This window comes from Plecotus auritus (assembly GCF_963455305.1).
Source record: "Plecotus auritus genome assembly, chromosome: 7".
Taxonomy (NCBI): Eukaryota; Metazoa; Chordata; class Mammalia; order Chiroptera; family Vespertilionidae; genus Plecotus; species Plecotus auritus.
The window spans coordinates 10,555,569-10,577,701 of record NC_137774.1 but is presented as its reverse complement, the minus strand read 5'-3'; the positions used below and the strand labels follow the sequence as shown (position 1 = coordinate 10,577,701).

General features: G+C 42.2%; 1 protein-coding gene across 2 annotated transcripts in view; it reads right to left on the bottom strand.

Annotated features, from left to right (window-relative positions):
• The window catches only part of KPNB1 (karyopherin subunit beta 1), a gene marked incomplete at its 3' end in the record, with an annotated part of 30,091 nt that extends 11,071 nt beyond the window's left edge, over nt 1-19,020 (bottom strand). Inside the window, exons 1-12 of one of the 2 annotated variants that reach the window (XM_080680379.1) lie at nt 18,604-19,020; nt 18,442-18,500; nt 16,143-16,325; nt 12,280-12,480; nt 11,155-11,307; nt 8,103-8,162; nt 7,496-7,585; nt 7,034-7,144; nt 5,932-6,033; nt 3,757-3,981; nt 2,699-2,890; nt 1,806-1,936 (exon numbers count right to left, since the gene is read on the bottom strand). In XM_080680379.1, the coding sequence (XP_080536505.1) occupies nt 1,806-1,936; nt 2,699-2,890; nt 3,757-3,981; nt 5,932-6,033; nt 7,034-7,144; nt 7,496-7,585; nt 8,103-8,162; nt 11,155-11,307; nt 12,280-12,480; nt 16,143-16,325; nt 18,442-18,500; nt 18,604-18,643 (1,547 nt within the window). In that variant the 5' untranslated portion in view covers nt 18,644-19,020. The remainder of the gene's footprint in view (nt 1-1,805; nt 1,937-2,698; nt 2,891-3,756; nt 3,982-5,931; nt 6,034-7,033; nt 7,145-7,495; nt 7,586-8,102; nt 8,163-11,154; nt 11,308-12,279; nt 12,481-16,142; nt 16,326-18,441; nt 18,501-18,603) is intronic. The other variant, XM_080680378.1, reaches the window with a different exon arrangement.
• Nucleotides 19,021-22,133: the final 3,113 nt, after the last annotated feature.

Here is a 22,133-nt window from a genome sequence, read left to right as displayed (position 1 = left end):
AAAGAACAAAGAAATTGTTACAATGTAAAAACACTGTTTCATCAAAAATAAGAAATCAGGCCCTTGCTGCTGTGGCTCGGATGGTTGAGCATCCTCCAGTGTACCAAAAGGTCACCAGTTCAATTCCCAGTCAGGGCACATACCCGGGTTATGGGTTCGATTCCTGATCAGGGTGCGTGCAGGTGGCCAGTCAATGTTTCTCACACAGATGTTTGTTTCTCTCTCTCTCTCCTTTCCTCTCTAAAATCAGTAAAAATATATCTAAAAAAATAATAACAACATTTTGTTGTGTTTCAACTATTAAAGAACTCAAACTGATATGGTGGCATACCTATTTGAGTTTGGCAACAAAATACAGTCAGGAAATAAATTTTCAACCTTTTAGCCAATGACTATGTTCATTATGGTCTCCATACTTGGTTAAACTACTGAATGGCCTTTTTGGAAATAGGCTATAATTGTAAGAAAAAGTTAGATAAAAATGATGAAGAACCTATGTGGACAATTAAAGAGGTTGCCTGAGTAGCTAAGAAAAAGGCATCTAAATTTTCCTCATTCATCTAATGAGAGATGCCTTTATATATAATTTTGAACAGAGAAGTGGAAATAAACAAGGTAAGCCTGAAGAATTTATACATAGCCCTCTTCCTTAATGGTTTCTTTTCCTTTTAAAAAATATTTTTATTAATTTCAGAAAGGAAGGAAGAGGGAAAGAGATAGAAACATCAATGATGAGAATCATTGGCTGCCTCCTGCACATCCCCCATTGGGGATGGAGCCCGCAGCCCTGACAGGGAATCGAACTATGACCTCCTGGTTCATAGGTCAATGCTCAACCACTGTCCACACTGGCCCGGCCTTAATGATTTCTTCTGAGCATGGCTTTAGTAAGTATAGTTCACACAAAACCAAAATAATTCAAGGTTGTCCCCAACTTGTAACCCCTTAAAACTACATTTCAAAGCTCATTTACAAAACAACTGCATTTAATGGTAAGTTATGCATCTAATATCATAAATGGTAATTAATGATCTCACGTGGCAACTAAATTCATAACAAGAACTACTATTTCTCTTATACCATAATCAAACAGTCCTGCTAACGGTAGGCACTGCAAAATTAAAGAATCTCTCTAGCCGAGACCAGTTTGGCTCAGTGGATAGAGCGTCGGCCTGCGGACTGAAGGGTCCCGGGTTTGATTCCAGTCAAGGGCATGTACCTTGGTTGCGGCACATACCCAGTGGGAGGTGTGCAGGAGGCAGCTGATCGATGTTTCTCTCTCATCAATGTTTCTAGCTCTCTATCCCTCTCCCTTCCTCTCTGTAAAATATCAATAAAATATATTTAAAAAAATGTTAAGCCCTGACCGGTTTGGCTCAGTGGATAGAGCGTCGGCCTGCGGACTGAAGGGTCCCAGGTTCGATTCCGATCGAGGGCATGTACCTTGGTTGCGGGCACATCCCCAGTAGGGGGTGTGCAGGAGGCAGCTGATTGATGTTTCTCTCTCATTGATGTTTCTAACTCTCTATCCCTCTCCCTTCCTCTCTGTAAAAAATCAATAAAATATATTTAAAAAAATGTTAAAAAAAAAGAATCTCTCTAGATTACTCTGTAAGAAATGAGACTATTTTCTGACTTTAACTGTAAGCTGAACAATTCTAGTTACACTTCTTTCTCTTATTTAAACAAATAATCTACTACAGGATTCTTTTAATTCCTCCTATTATAATGTTTCTATGACTAAGTTAGACAACCCCCCAACACAGAAGGCAGGAGCTGAATGCAGACACCTAGTAAGAAGTTACCTGTCTGTGGTCTCCAGGAGCTTCTGAACTATGAGTTCAAAAGAAGAAGACAAGCAATAGGTAGCTGGTTCTTCCTGATCATCAGCTACGTCTGCAGCTTCATAAGCAGCTTCAGCCAGACTAGAGAAAGCCTTAAAACCAAAGAGAGTTAATACTAGTCCTGAAAAGAACCCTACCCCAGGATTACCTCATTTTTCCTTAAGATACCTTGGGCAGTGTTCCTCTCCAACTGATCTAAGAATATATCAATGCTAGTGAATTCTCAACTTTTTCGGTCAAGGTCATCTCAAAACAACATTTTATAGGGGTCCTTAAAATTAAATGTTTACTTATTTATATTCTGCTTGTGCTGCCCCAAACTCTCTAAGCAGCAGAGTACTTTCACCTACCACAAAGGCCTGCCACTTCTACTTCTAATCACAGAAAGGCTTTAGCCCCTACTTTTCCTTATTTGAACCTCCTCCCCCACACCCCCAAATGTCCCTAGTGAACTGCATTCAGCCCATATTGACTCAGCACTTACACCGCCTACCTTCCTTTCCTCTTGCCCCCTTCTCAGCAATTGTACTTTTTGTAGCCAGCAATTCTCTACTTTAATCTAAATTTCTTCTCCCCAAGCAACTGAAGAAAGAAAATGGAGTCCAGATAGTTTTCCCACTGGGTTAGCATGACTGTTTTAAGTGGTTGAGGAACTGAACCAGTCACCATGAGTCAACAGCTCCTACTGGCTAATGCAGTTGACATCTCCCCCACATTTAATTGAAGAAATTAGGAAGGAGATGCTATTCAGAAAAAGCCTTCCAGGGAGGCAGACCCATTTCTCCCCCACACCTCATATTTCCTTGCCAATGGTTTAGCCAAGATCCTTATCTCACCAGGAAAAATTCCCTTACCCAGCACACATTTGAAGCCACTCTGGGTTCAGCACTGAGGCCCTCGATCAGACACTGCAGCAGGGGTGTCAAGTAGACATCATTGATGGCAGCTTCAGGGAGCAGTTCACAAATTCTGCCCACAGTCCATGCAGTTGTATCTCGAACAACTACACTGGGGTCTTTCATTAATTCTATTAGGGTGGGCATAGCCTGAAAATACAATAGCTATTAGCAAGGCAAAACAAAGATTAAAACTCATGTTGACTAATACCTCAGAAGAGGAAATTCTAATGGTTAGGTTTTAACTCAAAGCATCAAGATGGTTTTGTCATTTTAAAGACATGCTTGTCAAATATCCAGTAATATAATAAATAAAAATAAGTAAAGTGAAAAGTCCTCCTCTCTTCACCAAATTCCAGTATACAGTTTTCTTCAGGGTTTGGTGTGACTTTTCAGCAAGCAGTCCTTACTAAATCACTTAGGTTGAGATCCCAGGAAGCCGCTATGATGACATTTGACTATATACTGAAAGGTTACTAAACTCAATTATAATGGACTCCTGTCATCTTAAATAGCAAAGTAAGTACAATATTTCCATAAGAATTTTTATTACATAAATGTCATTTTGTCCTAGGGACAGAATAGTCACATCATTAAAAATTATAAAGAAATGTCTATGATACATTAAGAGAAAAAACAAGTTAAGAGGTTATTTGCACAGTAAGATCTCTATCCTGTTGCACATATTATATTAATACTGAAAAAGACTACAAGAATAAATACCAAGAGTTGGTATGTTATCCCTAGACAAGGGAATTAGAGATGACTTGTTCATTTTGGCCTTTTCAGCATTTTTCAAAAGTCATGTCTTTTTTGTAATAAAGTTAAATAAATGTATTTTTTGAACATTCACAAAGAAATATGTTTTACCCTTCATTGCAGCAAATAGCTATCCACAAATAACTTTTGTGGGTGACTACTTACAGCTTTTTAAAAATAAAGGCACACTTTCAAGCAAATAATTTAAACCAACAATAAACATCTTATTTCCCACCCCGAAACTTCCTCAGCTTCACCTGTATAACTAGTGGTTTGAGCTGATTGGGCTCTGGTCCTTCCAAGATACAGCCAAAGGCCATCACTGCTGCATCCCGGTACCGCCAATCAGGGTTCTTGATGTGTTCTTTAATGAAGGGGAGGACATGGGGGACAATGTCATCTTCACAGCAGGTGGCCAGAAGCATGATGCACACCCCGGCTGCTTTGCAGGGATTCCAGTCATCGTCATCATCATTTTCATCCTGGAGAAAGAATGTAGCACTAGTTAAGTTTTTGCTTTAAAAAAAAAAAAAAAAAAAGGAAAGAAAATCACTTTCATTCACAAGGTACTCTGGTTATTCCCAAGTGTCATTAGAACTTAAGCTATGTGGATGGAAATAAAACAAAACTTTTATAATTTACTAGAGGCCCAGTGCAGATTCATGCACCAGTGGGGTCCCTCGGCCTGACATGTGGGGGTCAGGCGGAAACCAGCTCTCCAACATCTCACGAGGGGTCCCAGATTGCGTGAGGGTGGTTCTCGGGTGATGCATCCTGGAATCGGGCTCCCTCTTCTCTGGTTCCCAGTGTATCACCTGAGAACCACAGCTGCCAAGTCACCGCAGCTCAGCAGCTCTTGCATTGAGCATCTACCCTCTGGTGGTCGGTCAGTGTGTCACAGCTACCGGTCGGCCAGTCGCTTAGGCTTTTATATATATAGAAGACTAGAGGCCCAGTGCATGAATTCGTGCACGCGTGGGGTCCCTCGGCCTGGCCGGTAATCAGGGCCAATTGGGGCTATGGGAGGTTGGCCGGCCGGCAGGGGGAAGGTCTGTAGGAGGTTGGCCAGACCGGGAGGTTGGCTGTGGGAGCGCACTGACTACCAGGGGGCAGCTCCTGCATTAAGTGTCTTCCCCCTGGCGGTCAATGCACATCACAGCGACTAGTCGCTCGGTAGCTAAGGCTTTTATATATATAGATTCTCTTCCACAAAGATTCATCACAGCACAGATTTGTTAACTAAGATCCAAGTGGAGGGAAGAGCCACTGGAGTATTACACAATGAGATGAACCAACTTCAACTACATGTAACAAGAAGAATGATCTCAGACTTATAGAGTAAAAGGCAGAACAAAAATGTATATGCTATATGATTCTAGTTAAATACATAGTAGTTTAAGGTGCCTATGCAGTTTCAGATAATTACATATCTAAATGATGATTTGTTCCCAAACCAGAAAAGTACAACCAAAATATACAAAAGCAAAAATACTAAAGTCAAAAGATAAAAAATAGCAACTATAAAACTGAGAGATGAGATAAAATTTTAAGGGAACACCTAGTCCATTTCAAACCAGACACATCTCCACTTATCTTCTGAGATCGCAAGAGTCATGTACTTCCCCAAACCAAATTATATTCTTGTGTACAAAGACATTTTGCTGGAAGTTATAGCACTGCTCCCTCAGAGCACTAGCACTGCCAGCTTTTTGGTAACATTTTATATGCACCAGAAGAGATGAGGCAATAGAAACAATTTTTCCCAACACCTCACCAAGGAAAACTATAAGGCATAAATTCAAAAGGGAACGATTGCAACCAAGATACACTTCATATAAAATAATTTCTATATTTACTCATTTGATTCACTTCTTCATGAAGTTACTACTTGTATTTGAGTGGCTTAAAACTTGCACCTCTATCTTCCCAACCTTTCTTTACCATAAATAACATTTGTAGCTCAAGTCTTTTCTGCTAGTTTGAACAACGTAGCACTCAGGAAATCAGAGCAGTATGTGGTTCATTCCTGCTCAAAACTGCAAAGTTCTCCTTTATAAACAACTCAGGCCCTAGAGCAGCCTTGGGCAAACTACGGCCCGCGGGCCGGATCCGGCTGTTCTACCCGGTTCTCTTGCTCTCCCCTCCGCTCCTTTACTTTGAATTTATATTCGTTCACACAAACACTCCATCCATGCTTTTGTTCCGGCCCTCCGGTCCAGTTTAAGAACCCATTGTGGCCCTCGAGTCAAAAAGTTTGCCCACCCCTGCCCTAGAGGATCTTATAGATCCAGCTCAGCAGTTCCCAAGTCATCTATATCAGAATATCAACTAGTTAAAGAGTTGCTGAATCCTTTCTTGGAAACTGTTCCACAGCAAACCAACCCATAACAAGATTTCATCACTTACCTGGCTAGAATTGGAAGGTAACTCACCTGTTTAGTTAGTGTCTGTGTGAGGATTGGAACCAGGTACTGTAGTGCTCCCTTGGCATAAAACTTGCTGGTGTGCTCAGGGGGCCGTCCTTGTTCTGCTGCCTGAGGACAAACATAGAGCAAATTCTGGATGGCAAGAAACAAGCTATGACACTAAGGCATACAAGGAGAGCTGCCCAGGGATCTGTACAGAAATACATGGAACAAATAGTAACATTTGCTATGATCTTTGAAGGCATTCACTTTTTGGCCTACTTCAATGAGATTCTTTTAGGCCTTAAAGGACCAGCGTAATCTTAAGAATTACACTCTTTTTTCATAAGCTCAATTCATATTAACACAATGTCATCTATAACCTTAAGAATGCCAAAATAAGACTGTGTTTTTTGAAGTACACAAAGACAATCAAGATGGGAAACAAAGCCGAAACCGGTTTGGCTTAGTGGATAGAGCGTCGGCCTGCGGACTGAAGGGTCCCGGGTTCGATTCCGGTCAAGGGCATGTACCTGGGTTGCGGGCACATCCCCAGTGGGAGGTGTGCAGGAGGCAGCTGATCGATGTTTCTCTCTCATCGATGTTTCTAGCTCTCTATCCCTCTCCCTTCCTCTCTGTAAAATATCAATAAAATATATTTAAAAAAAAAAAAAAAAAAAGATGGGAAACAAAGATTCCAAGTGCAGAACTACCCCCCCTTTTCCATATCTAATTTCTTCATTGAAGTTAGTAAACTATCGATTTCTATATCCCATACTTGCATTACGACTTCCAAAAGGAAGTACTTTAGCACCAGATGTCACTTTGTTGAACTGTGACTGCCTGCTGCCCCCTTGTGGTCACAGTACTAAAATGAGTATTTATAATAAATCATGCCAGGCTGATTGGGAAAAACATGAGATTCCACATGATTGATCGGTCTCCCTCTTAAGTGGCTTTGGCTAGCAGAAAAATAACAAGTTGTACAAATGGAGATACCCACGAAGTCCAGTCAGAATAAAGCTTTCCCAAAGGAGAACAATCATATCCACAAAGGAGATATATCCCGGAAGCCCAGGCAGAGTAACAGCCCCCCCCACCGCCCAAACCAACTGTCTCCCAGGCTCACCTCTGAAGCCTCAATGGCCAAATCCATTTCCTCATCACAGACATTGGACCAGAATTCTATCCCTTGTAGGGCCACTTCATCAATATCACTTTTCATTGCTTCAATTGTGATCTTAAGAGAAAAAACATGGCAACCCAGGCCCCACATAAGTGCTGGTTCAAGTTAGACCCCCTCCTCTAACCAGACATTCACATTTCAAAAATGTAGATTTATAAAAGCTGCCTGAAGTGAAAGGTAAAAAGAGGAAACAGATTCTTTAAAATATACTCTTTTTACACGAAGAAACAGTGCAAGCTTTCTTGGCACACTACTAACGGACATAAACCTAACACTGGAACTCAAGAAATTTTCTTCATTTAATAATTGCAAGTAAAAAATCACAGAATTCACAAAAATACCCAATAAGAATGATGGACTTTGCAATTAGCTACATGCTCAAACACATAAAATAGAAATACTTACTGCAAAAAGAGCAGGACCCATATATGTCTCCATGTACTGATAATACAAGGACATTATTTTCACCAGATTCTGTAAGGCAGCCACTCGAACCTTTTACAAAGAGCAGATTAAATGATTTACCATTTAGTTTAGTTAAAAAGGCAATTAGACAAAAGTAACTACTTCACTCAAATGGGTCAAATAACCTAAAGGGTCAAACTAGGTACATTTGGGTTATCATTCCCCCATGCAAGCCATAGCAGGACAAAACTCACTAATACCACTTAGACTAGATGTTACTTCAAGGGTCAAGATTAGGTTACAGCAATAGCAAAGCTGTTTCAATGGCTACACTGGAAAACAATCAATTAAAAAACTACTGCAATTAAGCAGCAAGGTGGATCAAAAACCATTTCTCCCCTAAACCCTTTTCAAGATGTCAGCTTTTAATATGTTAACTTTCCAAGTCCTGTTCTTCCCTTTTCTTTAATGTTGAAGAAAAATTCTTATTGGTCAAACCTTATCTCTGAAGTCACCTGATTCTCAACATTTCAAACTACAATGCTAGAGTTGGCATTTCCTAGGAGAGAAGACGACAAACCATATTATTCAATGACCTCATACTTACCCTCGTATCTGGACACTGTGTGGCTTCACAAACCACCTGCATGATAAAGTGCCTTTCGGACTGCAGAAATAAAAGAGAATTAGAAGAGTATAAACCATACATATGAAAATTGCTAGACTATTATTTCAAGAAAAACCTTACTCCCTCCGGAACCCACACAATCCTGGACCAATCAAGCAGCTTTACCTTGACACAGTGATAGCACTGTGAAGGCTATAGAGTTTGCCCCCAGTGTCTACTATATGACCTACCCTCAAAGGAAGTCCCACCCTAGCTGGTTTGGCTCAGTGGTTGGAAGGGTTTCGGGTTAGATTCCTGGTCAAGGGCCTTTACCTGGATTGCAGGTTTGATCCATGGTGCGTGCAGGAGGCAACCATCAATCTCACATTGATGTTCCCCCCCACCCCCTCCATCCCACTCTATAAAAAAATTCCTTGGGTGAAGATTAATAAAAACAAATAAAAAAACACACCTACAGTAGGAAAATCTGTTTCTTTGCATTTAAAAATTAAGAGAATTCAAAACATCTGCTTTATTTCAGAGACAAAATTGGTTTCCTGAGAGGTGGCAAATCCACATTAAATGCGGCAAGATATAGGAGAATAGAATAATGAACTTTGCTTTGTCCTAAATCTTCTGAAATCTAAAAGGAAAACCCCTATTTTCTAAGCAATTAGAATTTCAGTTTGCTTTGGCCTTCTTTAGACCTCCCTTCTTTGTCCACTATAAGGCCAAGGAATGGCAAAAAAGCCCAGCTAAAGTGCCAAAATATATACAAAAATACTTTTAGACCATATGATCTAGCAATTCCACTTCTGGGTGTACATATAAAAGAACTGAAAGCAGGGTCTCAAAGATACACACACACACACACACACACACACACACACACACACACCCATGTAGATAGTAGCATTATTCTCGATAGAAGGTGAAAGAAAGCAACCCAAATGTCTAGTGACAGATAAATGGATAAACAAAATGTGGTATATACATAATGGAATATTATTTTTTTCTGTTTTTATTAATTTTAGGAGAGGAAAGGAGAAGGAGAAGGAAGAGAGCTAGAAACATCACACCCCCTACTGGGGATCGAGCCAGAAACCCAGGCATGTGCCCTGACTGGGAATCAAACCAGCTCTTGGTTCATGGGTCAACACTTCTGACACATGCTACATGCACAAACCCAAGACATTATACTAAGTGAAATAAAACAGTCACAAAAAGACAAATCAAATACTGTATAATCCACTTATATAAGCTATCTAGAGTAATCACAAAAACAGAAAGCAGAAAGTTAAGTAATCATAGAAACAGAAAGTAGAAAGATTGTTGCCAGGAATGGGGAAGGGGAAAACAGGTGTTGTTTAATGGATATAGTTTCAATTGCAAGATGAAAAAGTTCTGGAAATTGGTTGCAAAACAATGTGAATATACTTAACACTACTGAACTGTACACTTAAAAATGGTTAAGATGGAAAAAACCGGTTTGGCTCAGTGGATAGAGCGTCAGCCTGCGGACTCAAGGGTCCCAGGTTCGATTCCGGTCAAGGGCATGTACCTTGGTTGCGGGCACATCCCCAGTAGGGGGCGTGCAAGAGGCAGCTGATCGATGTTTCTAACTCTCTATCCCTCTCCCTTCCTCTCTTCCTCTCTGTAAAAAATCAATAAAATATATTTTTAAAAAAAAATGGTTAAGATGGTAAATTTTATGTTATTGTCTATTTTAACACAATTAAAAATAAGTAAATAATGAGAAAATACTTTCAGGCAAAATAAACTTTGTTTATATATTAGTTTTCAAAAGCACATTCCTCAGCCCAGCCAGGTGTGGCTCAGCGGTTGAGCGTCGACCCAGGAACCAAGAGGTCACCGGTTCGATTCCCGGTCAGGGCATATGCCCAGGTTGCGGGCTTGATCCCCAGTGGGGGGCATGCAGCAGGTGGCCAATCAGTGATTCTCTCTCATCATTGATGTTTCTGTCTCTCTCTCCCTCTCCCTTCCTCACTGAAATCAATAAAAATATATATATATTTTTAAAGAAAGCACCTTCCCAATTTCTTTTCTTTTTTAATCTTCACCTAACGATGTTTTTTTTTAAAATTGATTTCAGAAAGAAGGGAAGGAGAGAAACACCAATGTGAGAGAAACATTGACTGGCTCACCCCCTAAGTGCCCCAACCAGGAATCAAACCCACCACCTTTTGGTGCACAGGAGGATGCACCAACCAACTAAGCTACACTGGTCAGAGCTGAAAAGCCCAATTTCTATAATCAAGGGGGTTGGGGGTGGGGATTCCCAAGTACACTTTGTACTGCAAAAGAAAAACCTAAGCTTAGAAATCCTTCGTGTCACATTATTCCCAACGCCTGATTAAAAATGGCAAACACCTATTCCATGGCCACATCTCACAAATGTTAACTAGAAATGAATGCCTCTATCAACCCTGGACCTGGGAATCAACCTTGGAGCCATTCTCATTCAAGAACTGCCTATTATGCCCTAACCGGTTTGGCTCAGTGGATAGAGCATCAACCTGCAGACTGAAAGGTCCCAGGTTCGATTCCGGTCAAGGGCATGTACCTTGGTTGCGGGCACATCCCCAGTAGGGGGTGTGCAGGAGGCAGCTGATTGATGTTTCTCTATCATCGATGTTTCTAACTCTCTATCCCTCTCCCTTCCTCTCTGTAAAAAAGATCAATAAAATATATTAAAAAAAAAAAAAAAAAAAAGAACTGCCTATTATCATGTAAAGATTAACAAACCCTGTTGCCCTAACAGTGGAGTCCCACCCCAGCCTACTACTTCCCCATATAAGCAGCTGGTTTATGGGGGCTGCAGAACAGATTTTTGGATGACCTACTGCTTTCCCATACTACCAGCAGTATACTGGAATAAACGCTCATATAGGATTTAAAAAAAGAGAAAGAAACGAATGCCTCTAAACAAAACAGTCCTTTCTAAATCATAAACTTAAAAACTCCAAAAACTTTCATTTAACTCTCACTTCTCACCCTCTGAACTTACACCTTTTTGTCAAAAGGCACTTACCTCTTTGTCAAAGTTAGCTTTGGTGAACTCCAGTGAGTTCAGCAGTGCATTAGTAGCTGCTAGCTTCACATTATTACTAGGCTCTTCTTTCCTCATCCCCTGAATTATGGCAGTCAGAATCTCATTGGATTTATCTTGTAGCTGCTCTGGGTCCTGAAACGAGCAGAAACGCAGTAAATATAATAATGAACTCATGACTAATCAGCCGTCTTTTTAAGTGTAAAATCCACTTGAGTGAGGATAATGACTTTCTCCGTCTTTTTAAGTGTAAAATCCACTTGAGTGAGGATAATGACTTTCTCTGATCTTTCCGCACATATTTCCATGTAGGGTCAAAATATCCCAGCGGCTGGTAGTCCTAAATTGATCTGAAACAAGTTAAACTCATCAACTTTATATCTGACTTCTTAGCATGATTCTGGACATGAGGTAATACTGTTTCCCCTGTTTTGTGCAAATGGAAATGGCAGTGTGATCCCTCCCCCTGGCCCCAGGTCACCTCTCCCAACTGAAGTATAGCTTCAGAACATCTGAGGGCCAAGAATCAACACCTAGGCACACATCTAGGGAGTCTAAGCCCATGTCAAGTGCTAGGGACTTCTATGCTTCAAGTCTGTAAACAGACACTCCCCCCTCCTCAAAAACACATACAAACCTCAGACACCAAGAGTGGTAACGTGAGCAGTACCAACAGTCCTAGGAAGGCTGCATTTAATATACTGTGTTGTGGCTCCAAAGACTAAACCAATTACAAGAGCTGGCAAACTGTTTCTATAAAACAGTCAATGAAAATGTAACAGCATCCATGGTACACTGAGGATCTTGAGAAAGGATCAGATCAGGGATGCTCCAAGATAAAGAATATCCTTTAAAGTACAGAATCTATATCTCTCCAAACACATGGAGTTTTTGACCCTCAAGTCTCTTAATTTTAGGACATGATTAACTATGTGAGGATAAGTTAATTTAGGAGTCTAAATTAACAAATAAAGCAGTCCTACTTTCAAAACACTTTGCAGTAGCTTAGTTTTCTTTATAATATGGTAAAGATTATCCTAATATGTGCACGTAACAACTAGATGAAATCATAGCTATGTATGTTAGATAAGATGAGGCAGCACTTACGATATCTTGGCAAATGTAACCAATAGCTTCCAATGTCGACTCTTTCATGTGCTCTGTGCTGTTGGGATTTGTGACATTGGCCACCAGCTGAGGAATGAGTTCTGGCCACTGGTTCACTGGGATCTCTGCACAAGCAATGCCAGCCACACACTGCGAGGCTGAACTAGGCCGGTAGGTTTCTGTGCCCAAAGTCTGCAAAACCTGCATGCACACACATACACCAAAAAACAAGATGGAAGATATTAATTTCTAATACTATTTAAACCCTCATATCAATCTCCAAGTTTTCTGTAACACAGAAAAGTAGAAAATGGCATATACAGTATAAGTCAGTTGTCAGAAAAAGAAAGAAAAAAAAAGCCAGCCTCAATACCAATACCAGCACAATCAACATTGCCTCAGACCCCAGGAAAAAACAACAAAAACCCGACCCCTACTTCCAAATGGAATTCTCCAAAGCCAGACAACTCATTTCAATGTTCAACGCAAAGTAGAAAAGCAGCACTTGCGATAGCATTAAAAGGAGAAAGAGATGACAAAATTAGTCTTCTATGTTCCTTGCTGGTATAATGGAAGGATGCTCACAGCTTGGTTTTGTGTAAAGGGTGGGATTTTAGGATGAAGTTAACTAACTCTGGGGCACTCAAGTGGATCTGATTCCTAATCTAACCTGATTCAAGGAAGAGATTTTCCCACTCATGAAATGCGGAACACACCTTCTGTCTTCTAGTCATTGACAATTTAGCACCCTGGGTGACTTTCATAGTAACATCATTAGATACAGACATAAAGTTACTGATGTTACCAATACCTAAGAACCAATCCTTATTTAACTTCCAATCTGAAAGGATTTGATCTGTTTCCCCCCAAAATCAAAGAACTGTTCTCTCTACCATCAACAGATACCAAGTACTAGTCAGATATGCCAATTAAAATGAAATCCACTTATCATTAAACATACCTTGTTTGAAATGCTAATCATACAAGCATTTATGTAAAGGGTAAAGGCACATGTACAGATAAAGGCTGAAGCCACAATGGATCCAGGGTTAATTATTATCATGATCAGCTTATTTAGTCAATGAACTAAGAATCACCAGTCCACTCAAAAGGCAAACAGTTAACTGTTCCTGGCATGAACACAGGACAAAGAGTAGCTGCCAATTATTCAGGCCAACTCTGCTGACTGGGTCAGGTCACTTAGTATCCTGCTTTGTAGCTAATAATAATGAACTCCCCCCCGCCCCAATCTTTCCCCCTTATACAGTATACTCCCAACAGCTCTACCCAATAAACAAACAGTTCTGATTCTAAATAAAGGTTTTGCTCTCTAGGGCTACTAAAGCTAGAGTGCACTGTTACAGAACTGTATGTCAAAAGTCTAAGGGAAAGTCCAGCCGGATAGCTGAGTTGATTAGAGTGTCATCCCCATATGCCAAGGTTTTGGTTTGATCCCTGGTCAGGTCACATACAAGAATAAACCAATGAATGCATAAATAAGTCAAACAACAAAAATTGATGTTTCTCTCTCTAAAACAAATAAAGCCTAAGAGTAGGAAGGGTAAAGATGGAATTGTCCAAAATGGCAGGGGTTGAACAGGTATTAAAACCAAGTCTGACCAGGATGCCTTTATACTGCACCATCTCCTACAACAGTGGTTGGCAAACTGCGGGTTTGCCTCTCTGTTGACTAATGAGTTTGCCGACCACTGTCCTAGAACATATGTAGAGAGTACTGAACCCCATCTACCTTTACCTCTTGAATTGCTTCAAGAATTGCTATTACTTCAGGTGATTTAGAGGCTACAAACATCCAACTCTGGAGTACTAAAAGTTATGTTTTAAAAAAACTAGGGGTGACCCTTATGATAGGTAATAACCTGAAATAAGAAAAATAAGAAACTAATTCTCAATTGTGTCCAAGACCCAGATTTCGAAAAATAACCACCAGCATTGAGAAGGCATTAATGACCAAAATGTGCTATGAAAGGGAAAAGGCCAAGATAACTGCTATACGTACGTGTGTGTGTGTGTGTGTGTGTGTGTGTGTGTGTGTATATACATTATTTTTTTTTTTACTTCAGAGAGGGAGAGTGAGAGAAACATCAATGATGAGAATCACTGATCAGCTGCCTCCTGCATGCCCCCTACTGGGGATCAAGACCAGAAACTCAGGCATGTGCCCTGACTGGGAATGGAAACGTGACCTTCTGGTTCATAGGTCAATACTCAACCAGTGAGCCACATTGGCTGGGCAATAATTGCTATTTTTTTCTTCATGCACAAGGACTCAACAAGTTCTTATTCAAATTTCAGAAAAACTTTTGGGTCAAGAGTGATGTGACAAAAAAATAAATCAGGCCCTAGCTAGCTTGACTCAGTGGATAGAGGGTTGGCCCTAAAGGGTGCCAGGTTTGATTCTGATCAAGGGCATATGCCCAGGTTGTGGGCTCGATCTCCAGTAGGGAGCAGCGCCAATCAATGATTCTCTCTCATTGATGTTTCTCTCTCCTTTTCTCTCTGAAATCAGTAAAAATTTATTTAAAAAATAAATAAACAAATAAATAAGTTACAGTTCTAATTATGTCTTATCTCAATTTGGGCACTACAGCACAGGAATCAAGATTTGCAGTGATTGATGAAATAAACTTCATTTATATCAAACTGCTGAAGGGTGGATTAAATTTTACTACATAAGCAGACTCAATGTGCATAAAAATAGTTGTATATATTTCAAAGAATATACAAAATAAGTTGCCTTCATAACCTAATTCCTTGTCATGGGTATATCCACGCAGGACTGGAGAAAGACGTATATAACTAGAAAGAGAACTTATTGCTGAAAGGGGCGTGAATGTACCTAATGCTGACACCTAGAACCAAGAAACTGCAAATAAGACATGTATAACCATACCTGCACAAGTACACACACAAGAATCCCCCACTAGTTCCCCCTCAAATACCAAGGACCAATGATGCGTGACTTACTCTCTGTGCCTTATATATGTAGGATAGACAGTTAAAAAAAAAAAAAAAAGCTCCATTATTTAATTAAAAAAAAAAAGCAAAACACATCTGTTCATATATTCCATATCTTTTGCTACATCTAAAAATATGAATTTCTAATACAACAATAAAAAGGTCACAAGAACTCCATGATGCAGAGTAACAAGATACATTCAATTTTTCACAAAATCCATCAGCCTACTTTAAATGCCTTGTTCAAAAGCCCGGTGTTTCTAAAGAAAGTTTTTCATAATTTGCTAAATATGTGATCAAAGCACCATTAATGTCAATCTTGTTTCATAAATTCTCTGGGCTTCAATGGCCCAAGAGATGATTTAATTCACCTTGTGACTCCACATAGTAGCATTCCTAAACCACCAAACAGCGAGAATCATCTACAGCAGAATTTCAACAAGAGCTGGGTGCTGGCTGACTAGAAGGACCACTTGGGAAGACAGGTTTAAAAAATATCCCCGAGCCTCACACTCCAAATCAAAATTTCTGGAGGGAGCTTGAAAACATATTAACAAATTCCTTAAGTGATTCGGATAATCCAAGTTTGGGAACCATCAATTTGTATACTACTCCAGTTCTCCAGAGAGTCTACAAATTCTGGCATCTAACTAAAGTTTCCCAACTGCTGCAGTCTACCTCAGTTACCTTAAAAGAATTTCAATCCATAAATGGGAATGGACAAGCTGAAATGATACAAATCAAATACAACTTTTATCTTCAAGTGAAGTTTCGGTACCAGAAACCTATTATGCCATCAGCTCTATCCCATGCAAATGATAAAAGAACTGAGATTTTTCTTGTTCCCTACGCTACATGACCAAAAAGAGACAAAAGTTACTTACATAATTCTTGACTTCCCGTCGAGCATTAGCATCAATTGCAAGCCACCTCTGCTGATATTGTGCCTTGATATCTGGATCTTTAGATGTCAAAGAGTTCTTGATTTGTAGACCTGCTGCAACTCTGGCAACTTGACTGTTTCCTGGATTTGCTAGCACTCTGGACAGTTCCACAAGGAACGTGGGCTGTTAAGAAAGATGCACTGGTGAATAAAAATCTCTTCAGAATGTCAATTGAGGATAGCTTATGAAGCATCAAAACACTGGGAAAAACCTAAATTTTTTAGGACATAACATAATGCCTCAGAAAACTCCAAAATATCTACTTCAAGACTCCTGTAAAAATATTACATTAAGGAAGTCATCCATCTAATCATGCAGCCTCAGTGTTTAACAAGTTACAGATTTTCCTATCAACATCATTCTTCGTGCCAAAATCTTCACATCAGATCCCCCAGAATTAAAGCAAGTTTGACAATCTCGTAGTCAGAAGATTTTTTTAATGTATCTATAACAGTGACTGTTACTCAATACTTATTTGTTGAATAAATGGATATGTTACGACAGGGTAAAAAGCAAAAATTTTTTCTAACTTCAAAAAAACACCTCAGTCCAAATGGAATGACACTCAGAGTGGCTTTTGATCTCACAGAAGCAGGTAGTCTTGTAGGAGTATTACCTATAAACCTAAAACAGACTTAGGAAACAAGCCCTCTCATTTTAGTTGAGTGTTCATCAAGTGGGGAACAATGATAGGGGGGAAAATGATAAATACTTAGAAACTGTCATGGTAAATCTGTCAAAGCAAATGACTTTATATTTAATAGCCAACAGTTAACACAATAAAGGCTCCTATACACTTTGGACTTGAGCTGTCCACTAAACATAGTGGATTCCCAAAAAGTACACTCAATCTTTTCTAACACAGAACCCCAAAACTATTCCCTTTGTTTTTTAAAAAAATTTAACACACAGTCCTTTACCCTGCAAAAAGCTCTGTCCAAAAGCTTTTCTTTCCCTGAAAAGTTAACAGGAAAAACCAAAAGCAGATAGTTTCTTACCACCAACAAGTTCTGCAATCACAGAAGACAACTCTTTTAAATTTTATTAACTTCATACTACTAAATAATGCCAGGAATTACATAAAAGACTTCTTGCAAATTAGCAAAAGCAGGAACAGGAATATACTCCAAATGGAAATACTATCCATCTATACCAGTGGAAAAGAAATCTTTTCTATGGAAAGTTAATAAAAAAGTAGTAATGAAACCTATCACATATAAGGGCAAAAAAAAAAAAAAATCACTCAGGAGCAGCTTGTATAAAATAGGCCTTTTCACTATTTTCCCCTTACATTATCTGTCTAATCCAAATAAATACATCTGGTCAGTGTTATTGCGACTTATTACCTATTACCTTTCAAAGATGTCAAGTATGAGCCACCTTTCCCTTTGCTCTCCATTCCCCCAACAGGAGAGGGACACCAAAGAGAAACAATACTGGCACAGGCTATTTCAGCCAATCCACCCCACATTTTTATGCAGAAGCCCAGACTCTAGGGGACTTATCTTCATTTTTCCTGTACCCCTTAAATTTGAACTTATGAAAAACGAGGAACTTTCCTCTGATTTCATCTGGAAACAGGCCCTATCTTTAGGGTGAGCCTCTGCCTGCTGTCTGGATACAAATTCTCTACTCATCGAATTCATTAAAAAAAAAAAAAAAAAAAAAAAACTGGGAAAGGAATAATCAGGCAGGTAAGGGAGAAATATTGCCCGGAAAGGGTCAAGAGGCATTCGGGTGCCAGACCTGTCTCTGAGCACACACCAAGGGAGATAGGAAAGGGTAGAGCTCTAAGAAGTAGATGCATTGAATCACAGGGGCTACGGGACAGGAAGAAGCCGGCCCGGGTCAGAACAGGGCGGGCGGCTGGGCCCGAAGCTTCCACATGGCCCCTAGGCCCGGCTCCCCCACCTCCACCCTTGCTGAACACGCAGCGCGGCGCAACCTAACTTCGCTTCCCTCCCTCTTTCTCCCTCCCGCTGCACCGCCGCCCTCAGGCCGCGCGGCGATTGGACAGCAGTCACCCCGGCGCGCCGCGCCATTGGCCAGGCGCTGGGTCCGGGGCGGGACACACCCACCGGCTTCCCGATGGCGGGGTTAGGTTGGACCGGGTGGGGGAGGGAGGGGGACGGGATGGGGCGGGGTGGGTTCCCGAGGCCTGGGCCTCCGGGAGGGCGGGAAGGCCCGCACGCAGGGGATGAGGAGACAGAGGGATGGGGGCCGGCGGGATGGCACGCACCAGGTTTTCCACGGCCGCACGCTCCAGGAACTTCTGCGCCGCTTCCAGTTCCAGCCGATCTGGGGGGAAGGAAAGTGGGAAAGGGGACAGGGTCAGAGGGGCTAGGGCTTCCCTTCCCCCCACCCAATCACCTCAGCCCGACCCCCGGCCCCCGCGTCCTACCCGGAGACACAGTCTTCTCGAGGATGGTGATCAGTTCCATGGCGGAGGTGGCAGCGGCTACTCCTCCTAAGACGACGGTGCGGCCTCTGGGGCGGCGGCTCTAACTGGGGATGGGGGTTGGGGGTCGGGTGGGAAGGGAGGGTGGGGTGGGGAGCGGGGGTCACCACCAGCCCATTCACCGGTTCCCTCTGGTTAGTCGCTCTGGCTCCCTTCCTTCTTCCTTTCGTTCTTTCCTCCCTCCCAATTTGCTGCTGGCAGCGGCGGCGGCGGCGGCGGCAGCTGCTCCTCTGGCGGCGGGGGAGGGACCCCGGGGGCAGCTCAGAGCGCGGCTGGTGCTCGGGTGGCGGAGGGAGAAAGAAGGAAGGGAGGCAGTCAGTGAACGGCGGCTCGCAGGGAGCGAGAGAGAGGGAGGGAGGAAGGCGGAGGGATATTCGGGCCGGACCTCTCCGCGGCGGCACCGCGCTCCACGTCGATTGGCTGCCGCCGTGGCCATGCGGAGTTCCCTATTGGCCAGTCAGTCTGCGTTGAAGGGCCGCCCTGCATCCATTCGCCCGCTGGTTTCAAGTCCCGGGTTGGTTGGGCGGGCAGCGGCATGGGGTGCGTGGATTGGCCGAGGGCCGGAGAGAGCTGGGTGCTGATTGGGCTGGCTTGGTAAAGGCCTTGGTCTCAGACCGGCTGAGCGCTGAGAGGAGAGTGGACCTAAGGCAAGACTCCGGGCCCGCATGATTGGCTGGGGTACTAGACGTTGATAGGATAGGGCGCCCGGGAGAATTGGGGAGAAGAGTTCGGGGTCGGGGCCTCGGAAAGGCGGGAGGTGCCCCGCCGCTTTAGGAGCCCGGCGCGGGGCAGGATGGGACGCCCCCGGGAAGGGGCGGAGCCGTGTTCGGGCTGCGGTTGGGGGAGCGCCGTCCCTCGGAGGGGCGTGTTGAAGAGGGTTTCGCGGGCTTGAGCGGGGGAGGGGGAGGGGCGTTAAAGCCTTGCGCCGCGCCCACAGGAAGCTGCTTTAATGGCTAGGCCTACTTGGTAGCGGGCTCGCGGCAGGGCAGGACCTTGAAGACCATGCGGTTCAACTTCCAGTTTGCAGATGTGGAAACTGAAGCCCAGAGAGGGTATGCAACCTGTGCAAGGTTACACTGCTGGTTAGTGGCCTGCTTGGGACTGGACTCAATCGCTCCTGACTGTCCTTGGCCTTGCACTCAGCTTCCCCCTTCCAGGAGGTGAATACTAATCACTTCCCTTAGACTTATTTATAGGATTTGAGGCCGGTGCTGTTACAAGCTCTAACTCACATGGGGTGGGTATTTGAATTCCTCTTAGATCTCCACCCACAGTTATCAGGTACTTACAGGAATAGAAATGTTTCATCCTGGGAAGGTGCCTGTATAAAGGCACAACCGGGAACCAGAAAGAATGCGTGTACAGGTGTAAAGGATCGTGGTTCTTAGCCTTTTTTTTTTTTTTTTCCTAAGCTCTGGAAGGAACGAATGAAAGCCTTCCTTAGTAAAATGCACATAAAGAAAAGGTGCAGTTTCTTGACTTCCCCTGATATTGTTACATGGGCTGCACGTGAAGCATTGTCTGAATTGTTACATTTTCGCCATATTGCCCTAGGGTTAATTGGATGTAGGTAGTTTATAGAACTCTTGACCACGAGCTTGAACTTGTGGGATAATTTTCCTACTCTAGCCATCCTGAGAAAACTAAGAGGAACTCTGTCCTCACTGAGGTTCCACCTAATAATTAGGACAGGTGGGCCAGCTACCTTTAATCATTAAAAGAGGAAGAAAAGGTCTTTCTCTGCTAGAGATATCATTGCCGTTCTGAAGCAGAACTGGGGACCACCTTCCTCACCCCGACCTGGGACTAGTTGATTTCTGATGGCTTAGCAATTCTAACCCTAGCCTTTTGCTTCATCTATTAACTGAGGAAGAACTACCCTGTGTGTGTAACTTTATTAGTAATCAGTGAAGGTTTAGTGAGGTGGCACCCATGAAAATCTTTGAATTGGCCTTATGTAGATTACCCATACTCCAAGTGATCCACAATTTTGTCTCCAAGACCACTTTCTCCTGCAGCCCTGGCGCTTTGCTGAGCCACCTCTGCTCAACATCAGTCATGATAATACCAGTGAAGGCAAATGGATTTTTAAAGTAGCTGGAATAATATGCTGGGGAGATAAATGTTTTGCAGCAAAGTTCCAGTCAAACATAAGATCCAAGTGAAATGATTTTAGTTCAATTGAAGTTACTGATGGTGCTGTCTAGTTAGTCCCTATCTAAATCACTCACTCTCCTGCATTCAGCAGGTGCTAGGGAGGCACCAAAGTGAGTGTTTGCACACACTCTGACTACCTGGGTTCATCATAGCCCATCTCTGCCACTTCTTAGCTTGTGTGACTTATAAGCTTATATATAAAAGGCTAATTTACCTGCCTCAAAAAGGGCTTTTGGGAGTTCTTACGTGAGTTAATAGATGTTAAGTGCTAAGAACACAGCCTGGCATGTTATATATGTTACATACACATTGGCTATTACCTATTTAGCATGCATTTTGGACTAAGCAAGTAGTTCTTGGTCCCTAGCTGATTAAAGAAGCTACAGTAATTAATTAACCTCACAAATAAATGTAAAATTGTCAAAGTGACCAAGGAATGCTACAGTCAGGGGACTCAAGGAAAACTTAGCTGAGAAAGGGAAGAGAGTTATTCAGGTGGAGCAGAAAGGAACAGTATGTACAAAGGCTGAGGTAGGAGAGTGCTTGGAGATTATAAAGAACTGCAAGAAGGTGGGGTCTCTAAAACAACAAGGGGTTGAGATAAAGCTCGAGTGTTGAATAGGCAAAAGGCCACATGAAATCTTGCATGCCACTCAAGTGATTTGTCTATATCCTAAGAGCAAAGAGCAGCTGTTGAAAGGTTTTAAGAAGGATAGTGGTTGCCCTAGCCAGTTTTGCTCAGTGGATAGAGCGTCGGCCTATGGACTGAAGGATCCCAGGTTTGATTCCGGTCAAGGGCATATGTAGGAGGCAGCCAATCAATGATTCTCATCATTGATGTTTCTATCTCTCTCCCTCCCTGAAATCAATAAAAATATTTTTTGTTAAAAAAAGAAGGCTAGCCCTAACCGGTTTGGCTCAGTGGATAGAGCGTCAGCCTGCGGACTGAAGGGTCCCAGGTTTGATTCCGGTCAAGGGCATGTACCTTGGTTGCGGGCACATCCCCAGTGGGAGGTGTGCAGGAGGCAGCTGATCGATGTCTCTCTCTCATCGATGTTTCTAGCTCTCTATCCCTCTCCCTTCCTCTCTGTAAAATATCAATAAAATATATTTAAAAAAAAAAAAAAGAAGGCTAGTGGTGGTAATATGAAGATTAGACTGGAAAGGGGGAAGAGCAGATGCAGGGGGACCAGTTAGGAGGCCATTGTAATAATCCAGATAAGAAATGATTCTTGTAGAAAGGAGAAGGGTAGGAAGAATAGTGGAAATAGATATCAGAATTCATTGACCTTAGTGACTGGAAGAAGAGGGAAGTG